The sequence below is a fragment of the Hyla sarda genome, chromosome 1, assembly GCF_029499605.1.
Source record: "Hyla sarda isolate aHylSar1 chromosome 1, aHylSar1.hap1, whole genome shotgun sequence".
NCBI lineage: Eukaryota > Metazoa > Chordata > Amphibia > Anura > Hylidae > Hyla > Hyla sarda.
In genome coordinates this window covers 81,929,190-81,946,701 of record NC_079189.1, presented here as the reverse complement: position 1 = coordinate 81,946,701, position 17,512 = coordinate 81,929,190, and the positions used below count along the sequence as shown (strand labels likewise).

The 17,512-nt window shown below is 44.4% G+C and overlaps 1 protein-coding gene across 6 annotated transcripts in view; it reads right to left on the bottom strand.

Moving 5' to 3' along the window:
- Window positions 1–15,125: 15,125 nt before the first annotated feature.
- Window positions 15,126–17,512, bottom strand: part of LOC130355758 (uncharacterized protein C4orf19 homolog) — an 81,148-nt gene continuing 78,761 nt past the window's right edge. For all 6 annotated transcript variants that reach the window (XM_056556384.1, XM_056556374.1, XM_056556409.1 and 3 more), the window contains one exon: window positions 15,126–17,404. In XM_056556384.1, coding sequence (XP_056412359.1) covers window positions 16,600–17,404 — 805 coding nt within the window. In that variant the 3' untranslated portion in view covers window positions 15,126–16,599. The remainder of the gene's footprint in view (window positions 17,405–17,512) is intronic.

Below are 17,512 nucleotides of genomic sequence, written 5' to 3'. Positions count from 1 at the left end.
TTAGTGGTGAACTTTTTAAACATCCAAACAAAAGATTACTGATAGGACAGGAGTGTTTTGGGTGTGGCCATGTGGATGGGAGATATTTAAAGTACCAGACGTTTTGCGCCCAGCAGCATAGCTATAGGGGATGCAGAGGTAGCAGTCGCACCTTTGCAAATTTGCCCCATAAGAGACCAGTATTATAATTGCCACATGGGGCCTTGTTGCAGATTTTGCATTGGGGCCCAGAAACTACAAGTTACCCCTCTGTTTGTACCTATGTACCTAGTATGTAAATCCAATACTGCTCATCATACAACATGAATTAGGTAGGGCATATTCTAAACAGGTGTGGTAACTGAATGTAAACTAGTGTGGCCCTTCCAGTAGTGCTGTATTATATCTCACATAGTGTAAAGGACATTTGCTATGTACATTATGCTTTTGTGGTTGAACAAGTGAGTACTTCCCCAGGGTCATAAGGAGCAGCCAAAGTTTTGACTGCTTTATCGTATGGTCACTCCTCCAGTACTGTGTACTATAGTTCTGTGAGCTATTAATATCTCAACCCGCAACCGAACGTACCATCATCGCAAGTCTCTATTGTTTGTAGCCTAGAGGTTATTTTAGGATTACAGCTTCCTTATTTGCTCAGAAATTGTATTTTATGCAGTTAGTTGGAATACTATAGAACAGCATTAATAGAAAGCATCACACGAGTTGTCAGGTTGCCTTAGGCTTGGTTCACATTGAAGCCCTGCCCGGGACTGTTTTCTTAAGCCTGGTTTCACCTGGTCTTGCTGGTTTTCTGACATTACCGCCCGCTCCCGCAAAGTATGTGTTTCACTTCTGCCACTCCTACAAAATGTGTTTTCAATCCTGCCCGCTCCAGCAAACATTTTGTCACAGCTTTTAGAGATAATACCCTTCGTGTTATTTCGTCACCCCCTTGTGCCATTTCATCAGCCCCTTGGCCATTTCATTAGCTCTTTGTGCCATGTCATAACCCCCTTGTGCTATTTTGCCACCCCCTTGTGTCATTTTATCACCCCCTTGTGCCATTTCATTAGCCCTTTGTGCCATGTCATAACCCCCTTGTGCTATTTTGCCACCCCTTGTGCCATTTTATCACCCCCTTGTGCCATTTCATTAGCCCTTTGTGCCATGTCATAACCCCCTTGTGCTATTTTGTCACCCCCCTTGTGCCATTTTATCACCCCCTTGTGCCATTTCATCACCCGCTTGAGCCTTGTCCCACTGTTTGTTCTGCTCCCCCTGGCAACAACCTCATTACTGCCTGCAAGCTTTTTATTGGGTCCTGTGGGAACCCAATCCTGATGCAGGGTTCTAGTTCACATCAGATATGTGCGCTCTGGTGGAGATTTCTCAACCTGTGTAGTGCAGCTTTCTTGAAGTTACAAATTTTACATCCGCAAGGGAAAATATCTTTATCTAAATTTAGTAGTTGAAGACATGCAAATTGTACCGTGTTCCCTTTGTGGCCAATTATATGTCCGGAACTGCTTGTCTACTGCAAAGATACAAGTCATATGAAGGTGCATTTACATAAAGCTATATAAAGCTTGTATACCGTCATAATAGACATATGGGCAGTTGTCTGCAAGCTGTAACTACTCCGCATAAGAAGATAAGCACAACTAATGCCCACGTTATCAAATAAGATTTTACAGTCACCAAATATTCTCGTGGTGAATGATACAAACACAAACAGAAAAGATACAAATAATAAAGATTTTATTAAATACAGTATGCACATACATTGTATTAAGATATAATTTAGCATATGGACGTCTCCCCTCGGTGTGCAGGCATGCTTGATGCTATACAATAGAATAGATCATATTATGTGGCATTCTCTGATAGCATAGAGAGCGTTGTCTGGGGGCTTCTTCAGAGGAGAACAGATTTATAGTATTATACATAGTTACATTATTGAAAAAAAGACATATGTCCATCAGGTTCCGCTGAGGGCATGGGTAAATATGAGTATACGTCATGTAAATGATGGTATCTGACAACGGGTTTGCATAGTTAATTGTTACATGTTAACTGGTAACAAATGGCATGTGTTAGTATTTTATTTTTGAAATAGAAAAAGCATATTACCATTTTTTCTTAACTAAATTTACAAGTAGTTTACATGGTTAGAGACAGTTTTGCAATGGGCGGTGCCGTTTATCTAAATGGACACTTTGTTATTAAAGAGGCAAGTTGGTGAATGTATGTGGTATTGCCCCGTGTATATAATCCCTCTACATTTTAGGATTTTTGTGGGTCTTATTGGTAGCGGTACATACTCTGCCGAGTACCCACACTATGCTACATTTACTGACAGCAAAGAGGATTCATCACTCAGCTGTCATCTGGTTGGAGGAGGTTGCAGGTACTGCACTGTGCGTGATACCACATAGGCCTGATGCATATAAAGAAGTAGCAGTCTTTCCCTGGGGGAATGGACTCTCACCTTTAGTGGTAGATAAGGTGCCTGGCACCCATAGATTCAGGGTGCTAGGGGATCAGAGATCTCTGTTGTGCCAGCCGGATATGGTCAGAACTGGTGCCCATACCAATGGAGTAGAAAGCAAGAAAGAAGGCACATGTGTCAACATTGCCAGTTAGGTTGTACTGAAGGCCTCGAGGTGGAGTCCATATGGAGATCTGTTTGTTGGTTTCATCTCCTTCCTCAGATTGAGTGCAACCCCTGAAAGTGTTATTGTTTTTAGATTATTTTATTTGCATTGTACTGAAAACCTTGACGTGGAGTCCATTTGGAGATCTTTTTGGCAGTGCTGACATAAGTGCCTTGTTTCTTGCTCTCTTTGAGTAAGCTACACCCTGTCTGCATTGCAGGAGACAAGTGAGGCTAAAGTGGCTAACCACTGGTGGATCAGGTCCTGAGAGTGATGTTTGGCTTGGGGCAAAGCTGTGGTCTGAGAAGTCAACATTGTTATTGGACGCCCACATCCAGCGCATAGATAATAGATGTAGGAAATCTAGGTCTAAACAGGAGATTTTTCACACAATTATGTCTTACAGATTATTATAACTAAAGTGGAATTTTATCCTCTATCTAAGTGCTGCTCGTTGCTTCTACCATTGGACTACAACATCTGGTCTGTGGCTGCTGGAGTGAAGATTGTTCGGTAGTTGGTGCCCTAGTGCTGTTTTTTTCATTTGTAGCTGAAAGAGTTGCCTTAAAGGGGTACTCCGCCCCTAGACATTTTATCCCCTATCTGGAGACCCCCGGGATCTCGGCTGCAGGACCCACCTGTTGCGTCTTCCAGAAGCGCTGGAGGCTTCGGCTCCCAACCATGGTGACGTGAGATTGTGACGCAACGACTCCGCCCCGTGTGACATCACGCCCCACCCCTCAATGCAAGTCTATGGGAGGGGGCGTGACAGCCATCACACCCCCTCCCATAGACTTGCATTGAGGGGGCCGGGCGTGACATCACACGGTGGCGGAGTAGTGATGTCATGATCTAACGTCACCGTGGTCGGGAGGCATTAGGATGAGAGCCTCCAGCTCTGCCGGAAGCTGCAACAGGTGGGTCCTGCAGCCAAGATCCCGGGGTCCCCAGCGGCGGGAACCCCGCAATGTAACATCTTATCCCCTATCCTTTGGATAGGGGATAAGATGTCTAGGGGAGGAGTACCCCTTTAAAAAGCTCAGGGAATATCATAAAAGGGGAAGGTGAATACTTAGAAAACTCCTTTACATGTAATCTTGTTATAAAAACTGTAGTCAAGGTGGCAGACTCTGCTTCACATATTTATCTAAAATCAATAAGCAACCTGCCCCATGTCTCTCATGTCTTCATCTATATCTAGTAGTCTAGTAAATGAGAAGAAAAATAATGTGGAGGCACCTGACAATATACCTTATCTGCAACACAATCCAAAGCAAATATTGCAAATTAGAGTCCTTTGGAAAAAATCTGTATAAATTGGCTGTAACATGCGGTGGTGCTCGGAAAAAGTCACAAGAAAGACACAATGTATGGTAATGAAGAAAAAGGATTCATGTTATTCAGCACGTTAAGGCCGTCATGGAGGTCTGGGACCGAACGGGAGGCTCAGAGGCTACAACCGGTAGTTTCATGCAGATGCACTTCTTCCGGCCTTAAAGAAACTACCGGTTGTAGCCTCTGAGCCTCCCATTCATTCCCAGACCTCCATGAGGGCCTTAACGTGCTGAATGACAAGTTATGCGGTGAGTTGCAGGATCCTTTTTCTTCATTACTGTTTTCTATATCTAGTAGCCATATAGCTTTTATATCATAGATTAAATACACAAATATACAGCACCTCACTTTAATATCTATACGTGTACTCCTCATCATAAGTATAGGATGCTAGGGGTCTCTCTATAGTGATTCAGTATAGCTCTCAAAGCATAATATACAAAAAGAACTAGAGCAACTGCTACTGATTAAAAATTAGTTTTTATTAACAAATCACTTAAAAACATACATAAGTGTATTTCATACATAAACAAGTGGGTAAATAGACAAGGGTATCCATAAAGAAGGTGGGACAGGCCAATGTTACAATGTAATATAGCAAAAAATGTATATATAGTACAGGGTTAGCAGCAAGAGAACATATGGGTCATCAGTAATGTTATATGTGTTACGCCAAGCGCTCCGGGTCCCCGCTCCTCCCCGGAGCGCTCGCTACACTCTCCTCACTGCAGCGCTCCGGTCAGATCCACTGACCCGGGGCGCTGCGATACCGCCTCCAGCCGGGATGCGATTCGCGATGCGGGTAGCGCCCGCTCGCGATGCGCACCCCGGCTCCCGTACCTGACTCGCTCTCCGTCAGTCCTGTCCCGGCGCGCGCGGCCCCGCTCCCTAGGGCGCGCGCGCGCCGGGTCTTTGCGATTTAAAGGGCCACTGCGCCGCTGATTGGCGCAGTGGTTCCAATTAGTGTTATCACCTGTGCACTTCCCTATATCACCTCACTTCCCCTGCACTTCCTTGCCGGATCTTGTTGCCATCGTGCCAGTGAAAGCGTTTCCTTGTATGTTCCTAGCCTGTGTTCCAGACCTCCTGCCGTTGCCCCTGACTACGATCCTTGCTGCCTGCCCCGACCTTCTGCTACGTCCGACCTTGCTTCTGTCTACTCCCTTGTACCGCGCCTATCTTCAGCAGCCAGAGAGGTTGAGCCGTTGCTAGTGGATACGACCTGGTCACTACCGCCGCAGCAAGACCATCCCGCTTTGCGGCGGGCTCTGGTGAAAACCAGTAGTGACTTAGAACCGATCCACTAGCACGGTCCACGCCAATCCCTCTCTGGCACAGAGGATCCACTACCTGCCAGCCGGCATTGTGACAGTAGATCCGGCCATGGATCCCGCTGAAGTTCCTCTGCCAGTTGTCGCTGACCTCACCACGGTGGTCGCCCAGCAGTCGCAACAGATAGCGCAACAAGGCCAACAGCTGTCTCAACTGACCGTTATGCTTCAGCAGTTACTACCACAGCTTCAGCAATCATCTCCTCCGCCAGCTCCTGCATCTCCTCCGCAGCGAGTGGCCGCTTCTGGTCTACGACTATCCTTGCCGGATAAATTTGATGGGGACTCTAAGTTTTGCCGTGGCTTTCTTTCCCAATGTTCCCTGCACCTGGAGATGATGTCGGACCAGTTTCCCACTGAAAGGTCTAAGGTGGCTTTCGTAGTCAGCCTTCTGTCTGGAAAAGCCCTGTCTTGGGCCACACCGCTCTGGGACCGCAATGACCCCGTCACTGCCTCTGTACACTCCTTCTTCTCGGAAATTCGAAGTGTCTTTGAGGAACCTGCCCGAGCCTCTTCTGCTGAGACTGCCCTGTTGAACCTGGTCCAGGGTAATTCTTCCGTTGGCGAGTATGCCGTACAATTCCGTACTCTTGCTTCAGAATTATCCTGGAATAATGAGGCCCTCTGCGCGACCTTTAAAAAAGGCCTATCCAGCAACATTAAAGATGTTCTGGCCGCACGAGAAATCCCTGCTAATCTACATGAACTCATTCACCTAGCCACTCGCATTGACATGCGTTTTTCCGAAAGGCGTCAGGAGCTCCGCCAGGATATGGACTCTGTTCGCACGAGGCGTTTCTTCTCCCCGGCTCCTCTCTCCTCTGGTCCCCTGCAATCTGTTCCTGTGCCTCCCGCCGTGGAGGCTATGCAGGTCGACCGGTCTCGCCTGACACCTCAAGAGAGGACACGACGCCGCATGGAGAATCTCTGCCTGTACTGTGCTAGTACCGAACACTTCCTGAAGGATTGTCCTATCCGTCCTCCCCGCCTGGAAAGACGTACGCTGACTCCGCACAAAGGTGAGACAGTCCTTGATGTCTACTCTGCTTCTCCACGTCTTACTGTGCCTGTGCGGATGTCTGCATCTGCCTTCTCCTTCTCTGCTGTGGCCTTCTTGGACTCCGGATCTGCAGGAAATTTTATTTTGGCCTCTCTCGTCAACAGGTTCAACATCCCGGTGACCAGTCTCGCCAGACCCCTCTACATCAATTGTGTAAACAATGAAAGATTGGACTGTACCATACGTTTCCGCACGGAGCCCCTTCTAATGCACATCGGACCTCATCACGAGAGGATTGAACTTTTGGTCCTTCCCAATTGCACTTCTGAAATTCTCCTTGGACTTCCCTGGCTTCAACTTCACTCCCCAACCCTGGATTGGTCCACTGGGGAGATCAAGAGTTGGGGGCCCTCTTGTTCCAAGGACTGCCTAAAACCGGTTCCCAGTAACCCTTGCCGTGACTCTGTGGTTCCTCCCGTAACCGGTCTCCCTAAGGCCTATATGGACTTTGCGGATGTTTTTTGCAAAAAACAAGCTGAGACTCTACCTCCTCACAGGCCTTATGATTGTCCTATCGACCTCCTCCCGGGCACTACTCCACCCCGGGGCAGAATTTATCCTCTGTCCGCCCCAGAGACTCTTGCCATGTCTGAATACGTCCAGGAAAATTTAAAAAAGGGCTTTATCCGTAAATCCTCCTCTCCTGCCGGAGCCGGATTTTTCTTTGTGTCCAAAAAAGATGGCTCTCTACGCCCTTGCATTGACTACCGCGGTCTTAATAAAATCACGGTTAAGAACCGCTACCCCCTACCTCTCATCTCTGAACTCTTTGATCGCCTCCAAGGTGCCCACATCTTTACCAAACTGGACTTAAGAGGTGCTTATAATCTCATCCGCATCAGAGAGGGGGATGAATGGAAAACGGCATTTAACACCAGAGATGGACACTTTGAGTATCTGGTCATGCCCTTTGGCCTGTGCAACGCCCCTGCCGTCTTCCAAGACTTTGTTAATGAAATTTTTCGTGATCTTTTATACTCCTGTGTTGTTGTATATCTGGACGATATCCTGATTTTTTCTGCCAATCTAGAAGAACACCGCCAGCATGTCCGTATGGTTCTTCAGAGACTTCGTGACAATCAACTCTATGCCAAAATAGAGAAATGTCTGTTTGAATGCCAATCTCTTCCTTTCCTAGGATACTTGGTCTCTGGCCAGGGACTACAAATGGATCCAGACAAACTCTCTGCCGTCTTAGATTGGCCACGCCCCTCCGGACTCCGTGCTATCCAACGTTTTTTGGGGTTCGCCAATTATTACAGACAATTTATTCCACATTTTTCTACCGTTGTGGCTCCTATCGTGGCTTTAACCAAAAAAAATGCCGATCCCAAGTCTTGGCCTCCTCAAGCGGAAGACGCCTTTAAACGGCTCAAGTCTGCCTTTTCTTCGGCTCCCGTGCTCTCCAGACCTGACCCATCTAAACCCTTCCTATTGGAGGTTGATGCCTCCTCTGTGGGAGCTGGAGCTGTCCTTCTACAAAAAAATTCTTCCGGGCATGCTGTTACTTGTGGTTTTTTTTCTAGGACCTTCTCTCCGGCGGAGAGAAACTACTCCATCGGGGATCGAGAGCTTCTAGCCATTAAATTAGCACTTGAGGAATGGAGGCATCTGCTGGAGGGATCAAGATTTCCAGTTATTATTTACACCGATCACAAGAACCTCTCCTACCTCCAGTCTGCCCAACGGCTGAATCCTCGCCAGGCCAGGTGGTCTCTGTTCTTTGCCCGATTTAATTTTGAAATTCACTTTCGGCCTGCCGATAAGAACATTAGGGCCGATGCTCTCTCTCGTTCCTCGGATGCTTCTGAAGTAGAGCTCTCTCCGCAACACATCATTCCTCCTGACTGCCTGATTTCCACTTCTCCAGCCTCCATCAGGCAAACTCCTCCAGGAAAGACCTTTGTTTCTCCACGCCAACGCCTCGGAATCCTCAAATGGGGCCACTCTTCCCATCTCGCAGGTCATGCGGGCATCAAGAAATCTGTGCAACTCATCTCTCGCTACTATTGGTGGCCGACTCTGGAGACGGATGTTGTGGACTTTGTGCGAGCCTGCACTATCTGTGCCCGGGATAAGACTCCTCGCCAGAAGCCCGCTGGTTTTCTTCATCCTCTGCCTGTCCCCAAACAGCCTTGGTCTCTGATTGGTATGGATTTTATTACTGACTTACCCCCATCCCATGGCAACACTGTTATTTGGGTGGTCGTTGATCGAATCTCCAAAATGGCACATTTCATCCCTCTTCCTGGTCTTCCTTCAGCGCCTCAGTTGGCTAAACAATTTTTTGTACACATTTTTCGTCTTCACGGGTTGCCCACGCAGATCGTCTCGGATAGAGGCGTCCAATTCGTGTCTAAATTCTGGAGGGCTCTCTGTAAACAACTCAAGATTAAATTAAATTTTTCTTCTGCATATCATCCTCAATCCAATGGACAAGTAGAAAGAATTAACCAGGTCTTGGGTGATTATTTACGACATTTTGTTTCCTCCCGCCAGGATGACTGGGCAGATCTTCTACCATGGGCCGAATTCTCGTATAACTTCAGAGTCTCTGAATCTTCCTCCAAATCCCCATTTTTCGTGGTGTACGGCCGTCACCCTCTTCCCCCCCTCCCTACCCCCTTGCCCTCTGGTCTGCCCGCTGTGGATGAAATTTCTCGTGATCTTTCCATCATATGGAGAGAGACCCAAAATTCTCTCTTACAGGCTTCATCACGCATGAAGAAGTTCGCGGATAAGAAAAGAAGAGCTCCTCCCATTTTTTCCCCTGGAGACAAGGTATGGCTCTCCGCTAAATATGTCCGCTTCCGTGTCCCTAGCTATAAGTTGGGACCACGCTATCTTGGTCCTTTCAAAATTTTGTGCCAGATTAATCCTGTCTCTTACAAACTTCTTCTTCCTCCTTCTCTTCGTATTCCTAATGCCTTTCACGTTTCTCTTCTTAAACCACTTATCATTAACCGTTTCTCTCCCAAATCTGTTCCTCCCACTCCTGTTTCCGGCTCCTCGGACATCTTCTCCGTCAAAGAGATTCTGGCATCTAAAAAGGTCAGAGGGAAAACCTTTTTTTTAGTGGATTGGGAGGGTTGTGGTCCAGAAGAGAGATCCTGGGAACCTGAGGACAACATCCTAGACAAAAGTCTGCTCCTCAGGTTCTCAGGCTCTAAGAAGAGGGGGAGACCCAAGGGGGGGGGGGTACTGTTACGCCAAGCGCTCCGGGTCCCCGCTCCTCCCCGGAGCGCTCGCTACACTCTCCTCACTGCAGCGCTCCGGTCAGATCCACTGACCCGGGGCGCTGCGATACCGCCTCCAGCCGGGATGCGATTCGCGATGCGGGTAGCGCCCGCTCGCGATGCGCACCCCGGCTCCCGTACCTGACTCGCTCTCCGTCAGTCCTGTCCCGGCGCGCGCGGCCCCGCTCCCTAGGGCGCGCGCGCCGGGTCTTTGCGATTTAAAGGGCCACTGCGCCGCTGATTGGCGCAGTGGTTCCAATTAGTGTTATCACCTGTGCACTTCCCTATATCACCTCACTTCCCCTGCACTTCCTTGCCGGATCTTGTTGCCATCGTGCCAGTGAAAGCGTTTCCTTGTATGTTCCTAGCCTGTGTTCCAGACCTCCTGCCGTTGCCCCTGACTACGATCCTTGCTGCCTGCCCCGACCTTCTGCTACGTCCGACCTTGCTTCTGTCTACTCCCTTGTACCGCGCCTATCTTCAGCAGCCAGAGAGGTTGAGCCGTTGCTAGTGGATACGACCTGGTCACTACCGCCGCAGCAAGACCATCCCGCTTTGCGGCGGGCTCTGGTGAAAACCAGTAGTGACTTAGAACCGATCCACTAGCACGGTCCACGCCAATCCCTCTCTGGCACAGAGGATCCACTACCTGCCAGCCGGCATCGTGACAATATGCCTATAGGGGTATTAGGGCCGTAGCCTCAGCCAGTCACATAGAGCACTTGCTCAAGTTGCACTGATCCCTATCTAAAATGCATAATGTATGCCATACGCTGCAATGAGCTCACCCATCTTTGGATCCTGCCACCACCCCAACGTATGTTTCATCTGCATGATAGGACTTTTTCAAGGGATGCTCCTTTCAAGGGATGCTTCTTTACGGATACCCTTATCTATTTACCCACTTGTTTATGTATGAAATATGCTTATGTATGTTTTTAAGTGATTTGTTAATAAAAAAAACAAATTTTTAATCAGTACCAATTGTTCTAGCTTTCATATACTGCAGTGTCATATAATTGCTAGGTTAGTTAAAGGGGTACTCTGGTGGAAAACTTTTTTTTTTTTTTTTTTTTAATCAACTGGTGGCAGAAAGTTAAACAGATTTGTAAATTACTTCTATTAAAATATCTTAATCCTTCCAGTACTATTAGCTGCTGAATACTACAGAGGACATAATTTTCTATTTGGAACACAGTGCTCTCTGCAGAATCACAAGCACAGTGCTCTCTGCTGACATCTCTGTCCATTTTAGGAACTGACCAGAGCAGCATATGTTTGCTATGGGGATTTTCTCCTACTCTGGACAGTTCTTAAAATGGACAGAGATGTCAGCAGAGAACACTGTGCACGTGATTCAGCAGAGAGCTCTGTGTTCCCAAAAAAAAAAAATAATAATAATAATTTCTTCTGCAGTATTCAGCAGCTAATAAGTACAGGAAGGATTAAGATTTTTTTTTTTTTTTTAAATAGAAGTCATTTACAAATCTGGCACCAGTTGATAAAAAAAAAAAAAAAATGTTTTCCACCGGAGTACCTCTTTAAGGCTGTGTGATGCCCTTTGGTATTAAGGCCCAAAAATATGGCTGGATACATTGCCATCACATTGGAGAGCTCACTGATGAGGAGATCAAGAAATCTTACTCAAGAATGCCCATGTAGTCCATGCATTAGGAACATTGTCCTGGTCACTATAAGTGACAGGGCCATAAAAGTTACTATGATAAGCCTCATCCGCCTGGGAGGTCAGTCTGAATTGTGCTGTGGGTCCATCACACACTGTTTCGAGTTATAATTTCCCACTTTTGGAATTGGCAACATGGCAATGCTTTTGGGATAAGAGATCATCATGGCCATGTAGGTTGTGGCTATGTAGGCAGTGATGATTTTCCTATAGCTATTATTATACATTTACCAGTTATAATTAACAATAGACCAATACGAAGGAAAAATAGGACTACCAATGTAAAGAAAAAAGTGCTCTATGCATTGACCCATAGAATGGATATTTTATGATTATACAGAATGAAATAGTCAGAATATCTTACAATTCATTCTGCAAAATCACAATAATGCCACGTGATATCCAGGCGGTAATGTGTACCTAATACAAGGCCTAATAAAAATGTTCACCACCTCAGACCTTTTCATGTATTGTTTAACAACTTTGAATCACCAGCATTGAGTCATTGTGGACTTAATAGGTGTGGATCACTCACCTTCACTTTGATCCACAATAAAACATAACTTTGATCCACAATAAAAATGTCCAGAGGTTGAAAGAATGATGAACACATCATATAGGCACTTTTCATGTAGGTGTATGTCTTTATGTTTTCATTACTTAGGGCTCTAAATAAGGAATTAAATGGGTATTCTGGGTTTAACTACATTTTAACTATCTTGCCCATTATGAAGAATTACGCTAGTTCTACATTTACTTGCTATACCGGTCTGCCATGGATAGTCTTCTTTTTCTTCTTTATATGGTCCCCCAGGTCTAGGGTTTCCGTTTAGGCATAGATGACGTTCATCTCACAATCCTTTGCGGCTCGAGGGGGCAGCTGGTATCAGGGGGCTTGGCTCTTTCCTGTATTTCCTCACAAGCCAGCCCCCTGATGACTTTTGCCGTCCATCTGTACGTGCTGCCATTCCCTGTGTTCCCGCATTCTGCAGATTGCCGAGATCTGGCAACGCCGGCACATCAGGACACACAGATGGACCGCAAACATTATCAGGGGGCTGGCTTGTGAGGAAATACAAGAAATAGCCAAGCCCCCTGATACCAGCTGCCGCCTCGAGCCGCAAAGGATTGTGAGACGAACGTCATCCATGCCTAAACGGAAATACTAGACCTGGGGGGACCATATAAAGAAGACGATCCACGGCAGAGTGGAATAGAAAGTAAATGTAGAACTAGTATAATTCTTCATAATGGGCAGGATAGTTAAAAGTTAGTTAAGCCCGGAATACCCCTTTAAGGTCTATTCACACGTACAGTATTCTGCGCAGATTTGATGCGCAGGATTTTCTGCTGCAGATTTCGATGTAAACTCAAAGACTGAACACAGCTTCAAATTCTGCACATCAAATCTTCACAGAATATTGTACGTGTGAAGAGACCCTTAACCCCTGGTGAAGAGTTTCTCCAGGATATAAAAAATGATAGCCTATTCTTAGGCCAATATGAGATTGGTGGGGGTCTGGCTCTCTGCACAATTGCTGGTCAGCTGTCTGAAGGGGTCATTGCAACTGTTAGAAAAAAGATGATACCCAGCACTCTCCAGTAATGCACAGTGAAGATTTTTTATGCCATAGCGTAGTACAAGGACGTGTTTCGGTGTGGGAGCCTTCCTCAGCTGTTTGCCTATGGCAGAAGGTGTTCCAGGCAGTGACACTTGAGCAGCTGGACCCCACCTCCTTGACACTTGTCCGGAAAATAATAAAAATGCAATTTTATAAGTTTGGTAAAAACCATGAGCTCTAGGAAAGGCATTGTATGTTTTTGTACCCTAACAGCTATCCAACATTGTCTGCAGCTCTTAACAGCAAATACAGCTGACAGATTCCCTTTAGCAAATGAAAAGTCAAATGAATGAGGTTTGGAACTAAAAGTGATCATGGATAGTAAGTAAAAAAGGTTAAGGAATAAATAAATAAGAGAAAAGGAAAATACAGGGGATTACTGAAATCTCCAGTCAGTAGAACTTATCATTTATTAGGTTGTTATTATAGTGTTGACGTTGTGAATATGGAAGAACTTTTCTGTATTAACATTGAGTTCAACCTAAAACTCTACTGTGTAATTTACACATGAACATTGTAAGAGTTACAAGAAAGTATAGAAGAGCGGTGGACCTGGGAAGTGTCAGAAGAGGAGCAGCATGGGATCAAGAAGGTAAATACAACTTATTACAACTGAGATTCTTTAAAAAAATAAAAATAAATAAATAAAGGAAACTTGATGGTTGGTTCCAGCAGTTCATATTGTGTCGCCGGAATTTCTTAATTCAGATCTGAGATTAAATTTCTTATGTGCCGTAATAGGTAGAACCAGAATACGTAGCACAACAAAGGATGCATGTCAAAACATATTAGAAAAGTTACTCACATTTACTGTTATGTGAAGGCAACACTATTATGTTTCTCAAGCTGTTAGAATGATCGCCAAATAACAGGTCCCAGTCTGTGGAGTGCTATTACATTCCCATACTACACAATCACAGTAATGACCAATTCCTGGCAACATTGGTCCTCTCCATTACCTTCATTATTGTGGTTCCTTACACCAGCTCTGTAATATGCATGCCAACTTGTGTATAGATTGCCATAAAGGTATCATCCGTGTCCTATTATTATGGCAGTGTTGGACAACCATGAGGTAGGAAATTCTACTGCCACTAGTCACTGCCAAGAAATGCCCCTTTAGAGGGGGCAGAGAGAGTAGTCACACTCAACCCTGGTGTATAATATAACCTAAAAGCCTGGACGTAGAGTAGACCCACTAAATAAGGGCAAACCCATTTCCAAAACCTTGGCCAAATCTGCAGCAGAAATCGGAGAATTTACCTTGGATTTCTAAAACAGATTCCTTGAGGCAAATTTCATTGCATGATGGAAAAATCTGCCATATGAACATATTCTTAAAGGCAGAGTGTTGTTTTTCTGTCCATACGTCACACCTTCTCCTTTTCATGGTGCACTATGCAGATGTCTACTCTACCTACCTCATATCTCAGAGATAATAGATAAAGAAAAGCAAGAAGAAAATCTAAGTTTCATACATTTGCCTTGAAAAAACGATAACATACATGTCTCCAATATGTCACAGAGGAAAAAGAAAAATCTTTTTGCCCTATCATTTGTCTTTAAAGAGAAACTGTCAGCAATATTGTCAAAGTTATTGTGAAGTGGAGAGCGGCACTAAAGGTTAACCACTGTGCTCCTGGATAGCGTAGATAAATGGATGAATATGTCCCGGCACCAGCTTCTTCAATGCTTTGCAAGTTTTTATTAGTTATATAGCATATTGCATGTATGCAAGAAGATTTCGGCTTTATGCCTTTATCAATTGATATCAAATCTTGCAAAGCATTGAAGAAGCTGGTGCCAGGATTTCTTCATCCATATTTTCAAAGTTAAACTGTGGACAGTGCAATTTACATAATGTAATACCCATTCTAAACATGTGCAGGGTATGTGAGTTTTACACAGCATCTCTGAGTCGAGGAATCATCTGTTTGCATTAATATCTCCTCCTGCTGCCGCGGGAGAGGTAAAGACAGAGTTGACTTAGATCTGCTGTGTAACACCCCATTAGAATACAGGACCTGTTTTTGTATTACAAAATATAGGAAGAGCTATCAGGAAAAAATATACTATACCACAAATGACTGCATAAAGTAGTAGAGGGCACCATTTCTATTATTAGACTAATTCAATAAACTAGGTTTCTTTAAAACATTTTCTGAAATGGTTAAATATTTTGAAATTGGACACAAGGGCCCACATTTATCTTTGTCTTTAAACTGTTTTTTGTGTCTAAAAAAGGGGCAAAAAAGGAGCAAGCAGGGTTTTTTGCGCCTATTTGTGCCCCTTTTTGTTTACACATTCCTGCTGATTTTGAGTTGCATTCAACTGATTTTGGCAATAGACATGCTATGGAAGGATTTATCATTGCACCTTTTTGTAAAAAGGAGCAAAAAAAGGCACAAAGCCACTGAAAAGTTTCTAAAACTACACCAGCCCAGACATGGTGTGGCTTTTTGGTGTATGTGAAGACTCTTTGACCATTTAATAAATTTGGTGCTCCTATACATTACCAGCACACACAAAAAAGGTGTAAAAAAATGCTTCACTTACACCTACAATGATAAATGTGGGCCAATGAATTGTGAAACTTCTGCACTGACATTCACAACTGTGTAGCTACTTGTCTAGAATCCACCATACTGAAGCATGGAACACTTTACCAATTTGGTAAATTGAACTACCATAGGGACAAATAAGCTGAGAACAAAATGGATTTAAAGGGACTTTCCAGGAATTGTATCCTCAGGATAGGTTTACAATATAAAATCCCCGGGGTCTGACTGCTGCATCTCCACCAATCAATTGATCGAAGGGCCATGGTGGCAATGTGACCACTGCAGCCTCTTCATCTCATCCAACTGACAAGCTCCAATGCTAAGTGCAGGAATTACAGAATGTACAGCACTGTGCCTGGTGAGCGATGCAGAGGTCACAGAATTTACATGACCGCCGCGGCCCCTTTATTGAGCTGATCAGCTGAGGTGCTGGGAGTTGGACCTCCACCGATGTGATATTGATGGCTTATCCCAAGGCTAGTACATTAATATAAAAGTCATGAAAAATCTTGTTAATGTTATAAAAATACATCAATCATTACTAGTTATAGACAAACCTACACCATGTAACAGGTGTGTATTAGAGAAATATTAACCATAGTGCCCATGGCAAGAAAACTTCTACATCTAAAGACTCTGTGGCAGGTGACTGGTTAAATAGATCATACTTTAGAATCATTCCAATAAATATTAACAGGTGTATTAAATTACATGAAAGGGAAATTGTCACTACCAAACAGTGGTGGCGTCATTCTATGAAACCTCGCCAAAAGATCACTCCTTTTAGAAGACCATCCCTTGTTCAGAACAGATTTTTATAGTTTCAACTTATATTATGCATACCGGCCATAGTCATTGAGAAGACCACTTTTTGGCGTAATTTCAGGTGGTCGTGTCAATGAAGTTTCTCTGTGTTAAAGATTCCATCAACACAGTTTGAAATAACATCATCCTACGCTTATGACGATGTATGGTATATCTTCACTATCTACAGTAATTTTATGGTAATCTTTTTCTATTCTGAAAACTTTTCAGCTAGAACTTCCTGAATTCCAAAGAAGGGAAAAGTTCATCAAGTTTTTCTTTACAAGAAAGTCTGATTTCAAAGTGCTTATACATACGACCACTCACAGATCTCTAATAGTCCTCATAGTCTTCACCTGCTATTGCAGCGGCCAGTGCTGCTAATGCTTCAGCCACATCTGGGTCCATATCATCTTCCAGGACTTCCTCATCTATAGCTATTATACCTTTCTTTGAGCCCCGTGCTATATTTCTTTCAATCATAACATCCACCAATGAGGGGGGTCTTGACCTTTGTATAAGGTCATGGTCATCTAAAGGAGGACAGGAGCCACAGTCCGCATTATCTTGAAGATCTATATTAGGGTATTGTTCAACGTTCTCCTCTTTAAGAAGACCATTAAACTGTGTAGTATTTCCAATGTCATTGTAGGATTCTAAGTTTAAGTTACTATTTTTGACCTCAAGTATTGCACTTTCTGTAAGAGAAATATTTTCCTGCATTGATCCAGATAGCTCATGTTGAATGCATTCTGGCTCGTCTGAGTTGGTTGTGTGGCCTTCTGGTGTTTCTAAATTCTGGTGGCTTGAAGTAGGTGTTGAATGCAGGTTGTCATTAGATTGAGACACATGGCCATCTTGTTCTTTGACATCACCTATAAAGTTCTCATTGGAAACTGCATATGATGAGAAGCTCGCTTGTCCTGTGGAGTCTGCTTCATCATCTTTTGCATTGATCTTTTCTGACGCATTGTAAAAATTATGGGAACCAGTGAATCTGTCTCGTTCGATGATGTTGTATCCCTCATTCATAAGTTCACTGATCTTTATAGTCGGTGACATAGTACGGTCATGCTCGTAGTTGTGTGCTTCATTCACGTATCCATTGGTTGGTAGCTCTTGTGGCTTGAACATATAACTGAAAGATAATAGAATAGTACTTGTATTTCATAATTGTATTTACTTATTGAAAGAGATTCTATCAAATGATTTATGCTATACCATAAGATCACTATATGATAGAGGG